This window comes from Pectinophora gossypiella, chromosome 15, assembly GCF_024362695.1.
Source record: "Pectinophora gossypiella chromosome 15, ilPecGoss1.1, whole genome shotgun sequence".
Taxonomy (NCBI): Eukaryota; Metazoa; Arthropoda; class Insecta; order Lepidoptera; family Gelechiidae; genus Pectinophora; species Pectinophora gossypiella.
This window is the reverse complement of record NC_065418.1, coordinates 3,682,198-3,697,608: the sequence shown is the minus strand read 5'-3', so window position 1 is coordinate 3,697,608 and position 15,411 is coordinate 3,682,198. Positions and strand designations below refer to the sequence as shown.

The window sequence follows — 15,411 nt, the reverse complement described above, 5'->3', positions numbered from 1 at the left end:
ATTGAGATGGAATATCGATTTCAAGTTGGTCAACTACTACTACTTTTGTGGAATTATTATATCAATGTAGGTATAATATTATACAATAACTGCTTTAGTTATTGTTCTGAGACAATCATCATCATCATCATCAGCCGTATGACGCCCACAGCTGGGCATAGGCCTCCCCCAAGGATCTCCACGAGACAATAACACTGTAGTAATATAGCATACTGCAATAAATTCAATATGCAATTTTTTGTTGATTCGTACAATCGAATGAGTTATGATTCGGCTACATAAAACTTTTCGATATTGGATGATCGATCGATTTAATATTCCATCGATCTTTAAAATATTACGCAAGCGCGACCCTATTATTTTAAGTATTTGTTTCACGGTTTTGGAATAAAGTATTTTGAAATCAATGAAATAGAGAGGCAACGCACAGTACCCATAATGGGGTAGTCAGTTCCACATGGCTCCGGAAGAGAAGTCGTCAGTGCAGTTAATGGGGCTTATAATAAGTAGGTATTTGGTAGGTATATATTTATAAGTAGGTGCAGGCCCTTATTGACTTTCATACTACAGCTTTGTTTTAACCGAAATTGATGTAAAAATATTGTATTTCGAACTTAACAAAGTATTAATAACAATAATGACGTACATTGTTTTTGCAATAAGTTGAAATATTTTAATTAATTGTAATTTTAATTATAAGTGACTAATTGTATTCACTTTAAAGTGTAATAATAAAATGCGCTGCTGCTTTAACACTTACAAAAGTGATAATAACGACAAGTATGAAATAAAACAACAACAAACAGTATCTGTACATGGTATTTATTTATGAGTAAAGACGTATAGTGCTGTCTGCGCCGGCAGCGAGTAGCCATGGCTGTATGGGGTGGAAGCGGACGTCTGTGACGCACAGCTCCGCGCGCTTCTCTGGACCACGCAGCTGCTTCAGGGGGACTATTAGAGGGTTCTGTAGTAGATCGCTGTGAACAGAAAAGTAGGTAAGTACTCAATTATAAAGAAATTGGAGTTATATTTATAAAACCAAGGGCCAGAGCCTTGTAAGATAGGTGACGTTCAAGATAATTAACACAGCAAGAGAGGTAATTAAACAAGCAGTTTGACTGTTTTTGTTTCACTGTCGGCGTATTTAACGCGAACTGTCCAAAAGATATCTCTTGTCTCTCTCATTACCGTTAACACAAAAATACCCAGAATGTTTGGTCTTTTTGCAAATATACAGTTAAGACCTTACGTAAATTGGCGACATATATAAGTTCTAACTGATATTTGCAAAAAGATTCTGAGATATTTCTAGTAAATTGTCATGTATAATGTTTTTGGGTGGGGAAATAAATATTTTTCATTCTTTCTTATTTTTGCGTTCACAGTAATGCTTCCGGTGTTCGAAGAACTACCCATCTTAGCAACATGTTTACTTCGTATTGTACAGTCATGAGCAATATAATGTAGGTACCCATTTTAGGACTCTGTCGCACTAATATATTAGACATTTAATGAGACTTACAGTTCAATTTATCAAAAAAGTTAATGTGACATGGTACCAAAGTGTATACATATTAATGCTCGTGACCGTACTACTTACTTGTAGACCATTCCGTGTGAGACGACGATGTTGTGGTCGTCGCCAGCCGTGGCGAACAGCGGGTAGCGCTTGTGGAAGGTGACGGCGCGGACCGCGCTGCCGTGCAGGCGGAGCGTCTGGTACGGCTTGGACGACAGCTCCAGGTCGAACCTGTGTGCAGAGGTGTACATTACATGCAGGATCTATGTATTTGTAGTTCTTTATTCGGCTGTCACGAGAAGACTACTTGTTTAATATGAGGCTGAATTGGGTAGTTTCCTAGGTCAAAAATAAATTATGAAAAAGAAAACAAATAAAAAACATTTTTTATTTATTTACTAATTTTAAATTAAGAAAAACGAAGCAATAAGTTCGGTGGAGTATTCAATGAACAAAGTGTATCTGCCTATTTTCGCTTCGTGCCGGGAAGCCGCTTCATAGCTCAAAAGTTTATGCGGACTTTTGAGTTAATTCGAGGGTGGGGGCTTAGGTTTCATCATCATCACCTTTCATCATTTCATTAATCATAAAGAAAAAAAATACGTAAGACATGGCTGTATGGGCATAGTTCCCTTTGCCTTACCCTTCGGGGAAAACCAAAAAAAAAGCAATAAGTTCGGTATTTTATTTATTTATTTATTTATTTTATTTTCTTAGGAAGATTAACAGTCAAATAATAACTATAGATCTAGACGATAGATTTTATTTATGACGCTTTCATTCAAATAAATTTCTTGTTTTGATGTCTAGTAAAAAGTAACTCATTTGACCACCCAACTACTCAATTGCCGACAGTCCATCTTGTTGGAGAGGATACTATCACTTAGTATATTTTTGTCGCATTTCTATTGTATTGCACCACTTGGGGGGTGAAAAGGCCACCGAGAAATGTCAATATTGATATTTCTTGACGTTGTATGCGCAAATATCTAACATAAAATAAATATACACAAATGTCAAGTATTGCTTTTTAGATTAATTGCTTAAAAGTACCTACATAACCGAGAAGTGTGTTTCGGCGGTATGTGATCTAAACGAACCTGTATTGAACTTGATTTCTCTTCGCGAATTGGAAGATCAGGGAGGTTAAAATGGCCACATCGAAACGATTCATCTAAAAAAGCAATATTGCAATTTGACATTTGCGCATATAAAAGTCAGTGCGCAATGCAAACAAATGTCAAAACGCAATTTTCCTTTTTTAGATGAATTGCTTCAATGTGGTCATTTTAACCTCCCTGATAGGCAGTTGTTTCTGCAAAAACCGGCTCTGTCAAATCTGCAGGTAAGCGGACCCGTGAAAACGGGATAACGCTAGGAACATGATGAGATGGTTTGCTTAAAAACGGCATTTTTAGCTCCCAGTTATTCGCATACTACAGTAGTCTTATTGTGATCACTCACCACATGCACTTGCGGTCGTAGGAGGCGACGAGCAGGTTGTCCCCAGCGGGGTGGACAGCGAGCGAGCTGATCCACTGCGCGCCCGTCAGCAGCTTGCGGATCAGCGACTGCTTCACCAGGTCGTACACGCGGACCACGCGCTGCGTCTGTACGGGGGTAACAGGGATTAGTAACATAAAAAAAACACATATAAGCCCGAAGGTGTAGGCAGATGTGTATATACCAGGGATGTTATGGATATGAAATTTCGGATACGGATAATAAATTGTTTTGGACTATCCGTTAGTTTCGGATAATTTCGGTTACGGATATTATTTTTTTAAGGAATTTCAAAGTAAGTAAAAGACAATAGTTATAACGACAAGTTGAGCAATGAGCGAGGCTTGTGTGTCGGCACTGGCAGCGGCCAGCCGATCACAACACTTTGTCATAACGTGTCACAATTAGGTTCCGCTCCTATCCGTTATTATCCGAAATTTTTATTTCGGATTCGGTTACCGAGCTCCCTAACATTCCTGGTATATACTCCCACTTCCAGGTACGACATTATATCGACGTAGATGAATAGGTCAAGACTTCAGCACACCCCGGACACTTCATACAAAACACCTCGTTTTACACAGACACTACACATTGACGTTATCATACACGTGCATCTGTGTGTGTGCCGTCTGACGCCCATACGATTGAAGACTAAAGTAAGACCGAGGAGTAAGGTACTAAAATAAAGGCTCAGATGCTGGTGGGGAGCGGAGAGTTGCCGTTCTATACTTAGACTTCAGCGGGCCTAGCGCCGTAAGCACGCGACTCGTTCTCGCCTCGACAGAGATCATCTGTCTCTTTCTGTGCAGTACTGTGAGAGAGTGACGGGTGACGTATTTCGAGGCAAGAAAGAGTCGCGCGCTTACGGTGCTAAGCAGGTTACGTGTCAAGGAGATGGTGGTACACGATACAATCTCTTGTATCGTGTGTGTAAAAAAAAAAAAAAAACAATGCACCGCAACTGACAGGCAGGATGTATGGGATTATCTTTTGCCTGCGTTATCTTGATTTGTGAAGACGGTTCATGTCAAACAGTACGAAATTTGTCCCTCAATTATGAGTGTTCGATGGGACTCACGGCAACAAACAGCAGCGGCCGTATGGGGTGGAAGAGCGCGCACTGCACGAGCCCCTTGCTGCGCGTGAAGGGCAGCTGCGAGCGGCGCCGCGACACCTGGTGCACCAGCACGGCCCGCGCCGCCGCGTCCGCCAGCGTCACGCACACGTAGTCGCCGCGCGCGTGCCACGCCACCTAAGGGAATATACGTTCATACACAAGTGCTAATTACTTTCGATAAGCACCGATACAAAAAAATGTAGGTAACTTCAAAATGAAATTAGATGGTGTCTACAGGAACCAGCACCATTATGGTAGTAAATTAAAACATATCCATAAACGAACATTCATTGTTTCATAGCTGGTTACGAAACTGTAGCCAGCTATGAAAATAACTAGTAATAAAACTTTGACAATGACGCTAATTCCTGTAGAAACCATCTAATTTTATTTTAAGTCATACCTGTCATTTTCTTATCCGCCGAAAAGGAAAGGGACGGGTAATCGACAGGCATAACATTTATGGAACACATCAATTTTAAGCAGAAGTTTAAAAAACTTTTCCAAAATTTTATATTGGCCAATAAATAACCTGACAATTAAATTGATAGCATACGTTAAACGGATTGAAGAGAGAAATGCCTATACTATAAAATTTCAAACAGTTGTCAATCATCCGTCCCTTTCCAATTGGGCGGATAAGAAAATGACAGGTATAACTTAAGATAAAATTAGGAGGCATATGCTGGAATCGGGGCCAATGCGCGTGGCTGTAGGTTATACAGGCTGTTAGTGACATCATAACGAACACTAAGGGGATGATTCAAACCATGATATCAAGTGGAATTTTCCGTCGCAAAAGTATGAAACTGAAAGTATTTTTAAAAATCCCACAAAATCGTCCCTCAAAGTTTTCGTTACGATGCCACTAAAACCTAGTGCTTACATGTGTGACGGGTCGGAAGTGGTGCACCTGTATGCGCACGCCCCGCGCCCAGTCCTCGGGCGTCACGCGCTGCCACTGCGCCACCGCCGACGTGCGCTCGTCCACTGGAAATATTAATGTACTAGCTTTAATCACAGGGCCTAGGGTTGTTGTGAAATATGTGAGCAAAACCTACCACTGTTTGTTATATTGTAATATGTTGTGATAAATTTAATTTAAAGAACAATATGAGTATGCATACTGGGTGCGAGAAGGATGTAATATACGATCCGGCCAATCAGCTCGCGACAACAAACACTTTAGGACCCCGATATCGACCTCGCGGCGTGGTCTATGATTTCCCTTATTCAAAGCTTATCGCTATCGGCCCACTAGGGTCGATTAATTATTTGAAATATAATCCTCTCAGAGGACGCCCTGAGACTGCGCCCAACTGAGCACCCTCAAGCGTCTTCAGGCGTCAAATTTTGTTCTGGGTGAGAGCCCTATACGCCCCCCATTTCTCTTGCAAATCTACAATAAGACACGTAAAAAAAACTGGGCGCCAGTTAGTCTTCACAGATCAATGTTCATACGTATACATACGGATCGAATTCATATGTTATGTTACTTGTACATTTAATGTTATTTCATGCCTGCAAAGGAAAAAAAAATTGAAACGTAATTTGCAACTATCTCGACTACTACTACAACAATGACGGCCTCCCTGGTCCAGTGGTTGAGCGTTGTACTCACGATCCGGAGGTCCCGAGTTTGAATCCCGGTGGGAACAAATCACAAAAAAACACTTTGTGATCCCTAGTTTGGTTAGGACATTACAGGCTGATCACCTGATTGTCCAAAAGTAAGATGATACCGGTTATTACTTACTGATGTAAGTACGTAGTCGTTACATGAGTCATGTCAGGGACTTATGGCGGCTCAATAGTAACCCTGACACCAGGGTTGATGGGGTTGGTAATTCACCTCACAACCCACACGATAGAAGAAGACTGCAACTATTATTTATAACTGCACCTAAATCTATACACATAAAAAATCTTTATCTTTATGAAAATGCATTCAAAGTGCGAATGGTTTTAAACCTTCAATACTTACTGACAACATCATGCGAGGGCGGTGGTTCTTCCAACAGCTCGTCCGTCCTCTCGGCGACCTTGTGGCAGCCGATGTCTGACCCCGGGTTGAGGAACAGCAGCTTGTTCCCGGCGGCCGCCGCTATCAGGCTCAGCCCTGTAGCCGGGGTCCACGCCACCCGCGCTACGCTTTCCTTCAGGTCGATGCTTCGAAGACAACGGCCAGTGCTTGTTTCCCATACTGTGGAGATAGTTATCGGCATTGTGTTTTTTTATATTTTTTTGTATTTTATGTGCTCTCGCAAAAAAAAATGATTTGATTTTGATTTCTTTTTTGACGAAACCGATTTATTAAGGTAAGAGATAGGTGGTACTGTGATTAAACGGCTTACGGTTCAAACTCCGGTACCGGACTTGTACCAATGAGTTATTAATTTATCTAAGTGCAGTTTTCACTAACACAGTTGCCTCGATCATTATAGACATCGAAGCAATTCATATACATATGCGCATATAAAAGTAAGTGCGCAATGCAAACAAATGTCAAATAGCAATATTGCTTTCTTAGATGGATTGCTTCGATGTGGCATTTTTAACCCCCCAGTACTCAGATGTTCATCCATCGCAAGATGAACTAAGTATCCACACCTCACCGAGTTTTCTGTTAAACGTGATAGGTAGTGAACCGTATCGCCGTATATAATGGTCGAGCTAACTGTGTTAGTGAAAACTGCACTTTAGATAAATTCATCATCATTTAGCATTATCCCGTTTTTCACAGGATCCGCTTACCTAACCTGAAGATTTGACAGGTCCGGTTTTTTACAGAAGCAACTGCTTGTCTGACCTTCCCAATACAGGTTAGGTCACATACCTCCGAAAATGCATTTCTCGGGAATGTGGGTTTCCTCACGATGTTTTCCTTCACCGTTGAGCACGTGAGAATCATTTAAGATAAATTAATAAGTCAAAAATAGGTGTGTAAGTATGGTCACGAGCATTAAGTATACAATTTGGTACCATGTCACATTAACTTTTTTGACAAATTGAACTGTAAGTCTCACTAAATGTCAAATATGTTAGTGCGACAGAGTCCCAAAGTGGGTACATTATATTGCTCATGACTGTACGTACCTTTAACAAACCCGTCATCGCCCGCAGACACGATGTACTGCCCGCTGGGGTCGAAGTCCACGCTGCGCACCAGCCCCGCGTGACCCTTGAAGCAGAGAGCTTCTGCCGTCGGGAACGGTTGTAGGTCTCGAGGCGAAGGCAGCTTCGGTACTAGGTCCTCTGGGGTTATTGTCAGCTGGAGAAGTGAATTTTACTATTAGGTTTTTTTGTCTCTGGCTTATTTTAGGTTTGCCTCAGATAGTATTAACTACTTGGCCGGACAAATGGGGAGCTAAAAAAATTAAGACGACAGGCTGGAGGGAGCTTAGTTAGACGCAAAGCTCAACTCAGGGCGTCGCCTAAGAAACAAGGTAGGAAAATCCATAACTTATTAATAATAACCGACAATTTAGAAAACCCTCACTCCAGAGAGTGTAGAGTAAATCAGAATATACTCTACAGACAGTCCATAATGGCAAAGGTCAGATCCCTATTATTTTCTTTATATTTTCCATTTGATATAGGTAAACGAAGAAGTAAACAATCTCTCTGTGGTTCTTTAGTTGTAACTTGATTAGAATAGCACATCTCTTTCGGACTAGCTAACAAAATTCAAAAATCAAGTTCACATCGTAACGAAAACTATGGGGGATGATTCAGTCCATGATTCTGAGTTGATATCAAGTGGAATTTTCCGTCGCAAAAGTTTGGAACTAAAAATATTAACAAAAAAACACTAAAATTTTAATGAATCTTCCGACAGGAAATTCCACTTGATATCAACTCAGAATCATGAACTGAATCATCCCCCTCAGTATTCGTTACGGTGTCACTAACATAGAGGTCGCAGTAATGGTAAATAGCTTAGTTACTTTTAATAATACTACGGGTATAGTTGATGAGTTTGGGTAGTAGGAGCGCGTATAGTGAAGGATTAAAGGATAGTGAAGCTATTGTAGTAGGCTGAGCTGTAGGCCATCTACGGGGTCCACAGGTGGCGGATAGTGGAACGGCCATCAGATATGATGGTTAGCTGCGAATATAAAAATAAGCAGTCCCCGACCAAACAGCGACAGGATTAGCAGAACATAGTGGGTAGCTCACTGGGACGGCCTAACCTATAAAATGGTACTTAGGTTCTATGAAGATATTGTGACGTAGCGAGTAGGCGCCGCTACTTCAAAAGCGCACCCCTGATGCCGGGCAGCAGCGGTATCAGTACTGGTTGGAGGCCGAGGAAATGGATTCTGGTAGGGCTCTAGCTAGAACATCATCGATTGAGAAATTGGTCGGTGTACTGCGGAACGGAAGGCGATTGGGGCAACCACCGTTCTACACGCCCTGTCTATGGAGTAATGAAGGCGATTACTCCACCGACAGGAGCGCAGCTCTTAAATAAAGAGAGAGAGAAGCTATTGTAAGGCTGACCCTCATCTTGATGGCCCGCGGCGCGAGGTAGAGGTCGAGGCAGCGCAGGAAGCGCTCGCGCGTGTACCGCTCGTAGGCGGGCACCGCGCGCAGGCTGCCGTACTTGGTGGGCAGGAACGTGTACTTTCGCTTCCACGGGGTCTCCGATAGCTTGTTCCACTCTTTCAGCTGGAACACGAAATCATTTATTCAATGTAATTGTAGAGTACACCTTTTATATACACACTGGCCCCGATTCCTGCAGACACCGCCTAATTTTATTTTAAGTTATATCCGTCATTTTCATATCCGTCGAAAAGGAAAGGGACGGATGATTCACAGCTCTTAATTTTAGGAAGAATGAGTAAATGAATGAATAACCCGGGCGAATCAAACGGTACGTCGCTGGTATGCAATCCGTTTGACGTGCTGTCTACTTAACTGTGTCGGGTTATTGACATGGTAAAATTTTTAGACGGTTGGTTTAGATTTGTGCTTTAAATTGACGTGTGTTCCATAAATTTTATGCTTGTCGATTACCCGTCCCTTTCCTTTTCGGCGGATAAGAAAATGACAGATATAACTTATAATAAAATTAGATGGTATTTACAGGAATTAGCACCTATGTACAATATTTTATGTTTATTTTTATTTTTTTAAAGAACGTCTAGGGCCCTGTGCCGAGGTTTTTCTTGCAGCTTCTTTTCCCCGGCTATACAGGTTGTGAGAAGCTGCAGTAGTTTTAGGCGGATGAAACGTTCGTTATGTAAAAATTGACGATTCAAAGTGTAACTATGTTACCTACTGAATAAAGATATTTTTGAATTTGAATATACTGCCATGATTTGGCTCGCCAACACACCATCACTCTGTACAGGCAGACCGTCCTGCATTGACTGATTCTTTGTCTTGCTCTGTATTCAGATGACGTATGCGCCCGAGACAAGGATAGCAATATCAATACACTACAGTAATCATGGATAAACTTGTTGGGTAAATTTTCACTGAACCTTGGCCTTTTTTGGTGAGCTGCGGCACCCGTATACCTTTTTGTTTTCCAACTAAATATTAATGTGTCTATGTTTTAATATTGTAAATGTATATGTGTGTCGTAGGTTTTACCTAAATAAACTTTTTTAACATTTTTCAATTCAATTTGTCAATGTAACATTTTTGAATTTACGTCATATCGGAAGGTGACATATTTTATACTTCATTAAACTCGTTTATCCTATATTAATTTGTTATTTAAGCTCAACGTAAGATTGTATTATTTATAACAATAGTTACCGATGTTTGTGATTTGTTAGAAATCAGAATCATTTATTCAACGTAATTATCTTGGATAAACTTGTTGAAGGTCAATCTAACATTTTTCATTTTTAATCTAGAAATAGAAGCCAGTCTAACATGATCGAAAAATCAATCTCATTTACATTTCGATTTATTTTAGAATTTTATTTATGAATTAATTAACAATGAGTACGACGTTTGACCGCTTTTATTGATGACGTCACAGGACAGTATTCCCATACAAACTGCAAAGAAAAGTTTGACATTTCGTAAAAAGTATGTTATTTGACTAGGTTGTCAAGTAGCCTATTATATCGAGAGCTTCAACCAACATCCGTCTATCTACGTCTAGATAGCATTCGCTGTGTTCTGGGGCCTGTTTAATAAAACTTACAATTGTAAATTACAATGACAATTTGATGTACATTGCGGAGTGTGTGATCACGAATATTTTGCAGTTTCATATTAGCTACGCAATGAACATCAAATTGTAGTTGTAATTTACAATTGTAAGTTTTATTAAACAGGCCCCTGGTGGTACCCGGCCGCGAGGGCAGGTAATGGCTTCCCAACCGCGTAGTGGACTCATGGAATAAGCTTCCAGAGTCAGTGATCAGTGCACCATCAGTGAACTCATTTAAGAATAGACTTGACGAACATTATAAAAAACAAAAACCCAAGTGCAGTGACGTACACGCATCAGCTTATGCCGCTAGTGTACTTAATAAATAATAATAATGGGTAGTACTGACCTCCATCTTGTCGAGCAGGTACTCTGGCGGCGGGTTGTAGCTCTCAGCGTGTCCGGGGGGAGGCCGCTTCGGTGCCGGGATGTGCTTGTGGATGCCACGCAGCTTTTCCTCTTCCTCTGCTGTTGTCGAGCCCCACAGGTTGTAGAACAACTTCTCCTGTACCGAAAAATTAATTATTCTTCTTCTTCTATCGTGTGGGTTTTGAGGTGGATGACCAACTTTAGCAATGGTGGTGTCAGGGTTATTGTTGAGCTGCCAAAAGCCCTGGACATGGCTCATGCACGCGTTTCCCGGTAGGAAATAGGCGTGAGTTTGCCACGTAGGATTGCCACACCCTAAAATACAAAGGACGGACTCGTCGCTACATAAGGCCTGACAATTTGCCCTAAAAACCGAACATGTTTTTTTAATAGCTAAACATACTATTTTTGCAGCTGGACTGATGAAAAAAGGTATGTGTAGTCACACACAGTTCGCTCTGCGCTCGCCTGTGACCGCCCGGGACCTCACCCGGCCCGTCGTCGTAGGGACCGCCACTCTAACAAAAAGTCTCACAAAGGCCGGACAAGCCTAACACGCAAATATCTAGCTGGTCACGACAGGAAAAAGCCAAACATACACCTGGCAACCCTATGTACACGACCAATGCTCTAAATATCACCATATAAGGCGAGGATATGTTCTTCTCTTTCTGTCAATCGACTCACCCGCTTCTTCCGTCGCTCATCGGCGATCTGCTTCCGTGTCTTGGTCCAGCCCATCTTGAGCGCGTGCACTATGCGAGATATCTGTTGCTGCTCCGAGCGCGACGGCAGGAACGACCGCTTGTGTTCAGGGAACGCGCGCAGCGGGGTCGCCAGCACTTCGCGGGAGAACCACTCCACCCACGGCTGCGGGAGGGTAACATGGATTAGTTTATTTTTTGTATTGTGTGAATACAGCCTTGATGAAGTGTGGGTACTCAAAATCATATCATTTATTGCGTTCCAAAAAAGTTGGTAACATGAGATGAGTAGCACACTCGGATTGGGGACAGTAATTTTAAGAGTATAAATAAGTAAACTTAGTTCATCTTACTTTCGGTGTACCTCTGACTACCCCAATTGGGATATAGGCGTGAGCTTATGTTATGTAGAATACAAAGTTAAGGATAACGCTCAATAAAATCTTTTCGGACGTGCTGTCACAATTTACAACTTGTGATTTACAATTTTGTAAATTTTAAAATCTCAGTGCAATTATGCACCGAATTATTCTGATGAATGTCATCAGAATCTGTTCCATGATAGAAGTGTACTGTGTTTCTTTTGTGTGCAATAAAGAGTTATTGTATTGTAAGTGTGATAGTGATTATAATTCCATCATCATCACCAGCCCATTGACGTCCCCACTGCTGGGGCACGGGCCTGCCCTATGGATGGATAGGGAGATCGGGTCTTAAACCACCACGCGGGCCCAGTGCGGATTGGTGGTTTTTAACGACTGCTAGTGCAGCCGGGACCAACGGCTTAACGTGCCTTCCGAAGCACGGAGGAGCTCGAGATGAAAACTTTTTTTTTGTGGTTACCCATCCTATGACTGGCCTTTGCGAAAGTTGCTTAACTTCAAAAATCGCAGACCGAGCGCGTTTACCGCTGCGCCACCGAGCTCCTAAATGAATCCGAGATTTATAATTCCATACAAAACTGAAAGCTCAGACATAGCACATATAACTCTTATGAATCTTTATAACTGCTTGGTCATAATTACTGCTCTAAAATTAAAAAGGAAAAGTCATTGCCTGGTACTCATCGTGCTCTGCGCTGGGCACCTGTCCCTGTCGGATGCGCGCGATCAGCTCGAGGTCCTGCTTGCTCAGCACTACGTCCTGCCCTGTGGACGGGTCGCGCACCGTGCGCCAGAAGTCCGGGTCTTCGCATTGTCTGTGGACATATACTTGAGTTACGTTACTTGTTATAATCGAGTCATCACAGCTAGAGTAAATAGGAATTTGCTAGGTGAGCGCGACCGCCTGGCTCTATCGCCTGGTCGATTATGCCGCGTGCGGTTGCGCTCTCTCGCTTTAGCAAATGACGGTTCTGCGTAACAGAGGAGGATAGAGGCATAGAAAAGTGCGATGAGGTGCTGATGGATGTCGTTCAACCCTAATGCACACGTGGGAACCTTGTACCACCCTGGTGGTAATAATAAGTGACTTACTTGAGGAAATCGTCGATAGCGTCGCGTTGCGCGGGCCTCATGATGCGGCGGCCGTCGAGGTCGTAGCCCACATGCGGGTACTCCTTGTACCACCACGCCGGCACGTCGCCCGTGGTATTCCGCCGGTCTTCCTCGTCTGATGTGTCGCCTGACTCATATTCATCTGTACACGATAATTGGACAATTAATAAATTATGTTTCCTAAAAGATTAGGAATGAATATACAAGTGGATGTCAGAAAGTAGTGTCGGTCATTAAGAAATTCAGAGGCAACAGGTTGGTGTTGGGCTCATGATCTGGAGGTCCAGATTCGATTCCCGATGAGGGACATTGTCGAAATCGCTTTGTGAGACTATCATTTGTTTGGCAAGGGCATTGCAGGCTTAAATAACCTGATAGTTCGAAAAAGTAAGATGATTAAGCTTCAGAGGGCACGTTAAGCCGCTGGTACTGGCTATTAGCCGTAAAATACACCTCCGCCAACACACAGCGGAGTAGTGTGGTGGAGTATGCTCCATTACCCCTTTGGTTAACTGAGGGGAGGCCTGTGCCCAGCAGTGGGATGTATATAGCCTGTCTATGCTATGTTCCATTACTTCTCTTCTTTTTATATGAGCAAATATCATCATATCACTAATTAAAGAGCCACACTCTTGTTGGTGTAGCATTCTCCATGCTACTTTCACATTGCAAATGAGCAAATGTCAAATTGCGCTTTTTCGATCTTCTTCATATTGTGTGGGTTGTGAGGTGGAATACCAGCCTCATCAACCCTGGTGTCAGGGTTATGATTGAGCCAAAAACCATTACTAAAGAAACTATAATAAAATCATTATGCAATTTGGATGTCTTAAAAGTCTGGTAAACTGTTATTTAATAATCTGAGGTGTTTGTTCATGATTAGTTCAAACTGATCATCATGAAAGAAAGAATAATATTAATTACTACAGGACAATGTTACCAACTGAAATGACATTATGGCATGGCATGCATTCAGATTAATTATAAGAAGTACAGTGTACAGGAAATATCTCTTACCTTTCTGTTCCACAGGCTGTATATTAACACTTGTATCTTTAATCTTATCGGCTAATGCATCAATACTAGATTTTGTATTACTTTTTTTCTTAACTATACTTGGTTTTTCTTTTTGTATAACTTTAGTACTAGTTTTAGGACCAGACTTCTCTTGTGTCTGGTCATCGTCATCGCTAGAGGCTTCTTTTATTCCATTTTGTTTACTATGTTTTAATTTCTGTTTTGTTTTTTGTTTCTTGTTTAATTTTGATGGTTTCTGTTCTTGGACCTCATCTGTACTAGATCCAGAATGTGTTTGTCCTATTCCTGATTCTTCACCACTCTCGTCGGTTGCTTCTTCTTCATCACTATCATCTTCTTCTTCATCTTCCTCATCACTACCTGATTCATCATCTGCTTCAGAGTCTGTTAACTCCTGAAACACACATTTTATGAAATTCCATTAGTGGCTCCGGAGTATACCTTATACAGTACACAAGCATAGGAAGACATGTTTAAGTGATGTGTAATAAAAATATTGTTTCCTTATACTCACTGATGATTCGTCTGAATCTCCCTCAACATTCTCCTCATCACCTAAAGTGGAGTCTGCATCATCATCAAATAGCACTCCCTGAAATACCAAACATACAATGTAATGCCTAACTAACATGGTTATATCAACAAATATTTATTATCTTTTAAAACTTAGTGATGTATGCATGGTTTTGATCATAGAACTGACTGGAAATTAGCAATTAAACTACGATAAAAATGTGCTGAAATGCAAAGATATAACTAAAAAGGTAAAGTAAACGTTACATCTCTTTCGGTGTCGCTAGCCTCCTCGGGTTCACCAGCTTCAGAATCCGTGGAGTCGCCATCACCGCCTAACTCTCCTCCTATTAACTCCTCAGTTTCTTCATCACTATTCTCCTGCACACATAAAATATAAAGAAAATAAAAAACACGCTTCTTACAAAGTTACTAGAAGTTCACAAAGTCACCATAATTACGTTATTACCTCTTCTGAAACATTTTTAGACACTGTTTGTTTAGGTTTCTGATCCTCGATCTTTCTTTTGAGCAAACCAGCTCGAAACGGAGGCATTATAAATAAATTAAAGGACAATTTTCATTTCCAAAACAGAAAAAAGCACGTGTGACGGAGCCGCAAGTCCGCTGTCAATTTGACAGTCTTTTTTTTTTCTTTTATTTTTTTTTTTTTTTTTTTTGGTTTGGTTTTCCCCGAAGGGTAAGGCAAAGGGAACTATGCCCATACAGCCATGTCTGACGTATTTTTTTTCTTGATGATTAATGAAATGATGAAAGGTGATGATGATGAAACCTAAGCCCCCACCCTCGGAGTAGACTCCTACTCCGAACCCCAAACGAATTAACTCAAAAGTCCGCATAAACTTTTGAGTTATGAAGCGGCTTCCTGACACGAAGCGAAAATAGGCAGATACACTTTGTTTATTGAATACTCCAATATAATAACACTCGCGAATGTCTTCCGACTA

At 41.4% G+C, this 15,411-nt stretch overlaps 1 protein-coding gene across 1 annotated transcript; it reads right to left on the bottom strand.

Moving 5' to 3' along the window:
* Positions 1 to 801: 801 nt before the first annotated feature.
* Positions 802 to 15,070, bottom strand: LOC126373083 (ribosome biogenesis protein BOP1 homolog). Its single transcript, XM_050019070.1, has 16 exons — positions 14,913 to 15,070; positions 14,711 to 14,824; positions 14,445 to 14,522; positions 13,910 to 14,324; positions 12,872 to 13,034; positions 12,453 to 12,594; positions 11,380 to 11,562; positions 10,673 to 10,828; positions 8,649 to 8,816; positions 7,242 to 7,416; positions 6,130 to 6,348; positions 5,032 to 5,135; positions 4,107 to 4,280; positions 2,987 to 3,132; positions 1,604 to 1,753; positions 802 to 980 (listed from the first exon to the last, which is right to left on the bottom strand). Exons 1-16 carry the CDS (start codon positions 14,997 to 14,999, stop codon positions 827 to 829), a joined length of 2,628 nt encoding a protein of 875 aa, XP_049875027.1. The 5' UTR covers positions 15,000 to 15,070; the 3' UTR covers positions 802 to 826.
* Positions 15,071 to 15,411: the final 341 nt, after the last annotated feature.

What these genes read in the sequence shown, in the direction of transcription:
- LOC126373083 (XM_050019070.1), bottom strand. Translation starts at nt 14,999, where the DNA reads ATGCCTCCGTTTCGAGCTGGTTTGCTCAAAAGAAAGATCGAGGATCAG. An exon ending in GAGATTCAGACGAATCATCA is followed by an intron (nt 14,325 to 14,444) that starts GTGAGTATAAGG and finishes TGTGTGTTTCAG; the next exon opens with GAGTTAACAGACTCTGAAGC. An exon ending in ACCTGCTCGACAAGATGGAG is followed by an intron (nt 8,817 to 10,672) that starts GTCAGTACTACC and finishes TTCGTGTTCCAG; the next exon opens with CTGAAAGAGTGGAACAAGCT.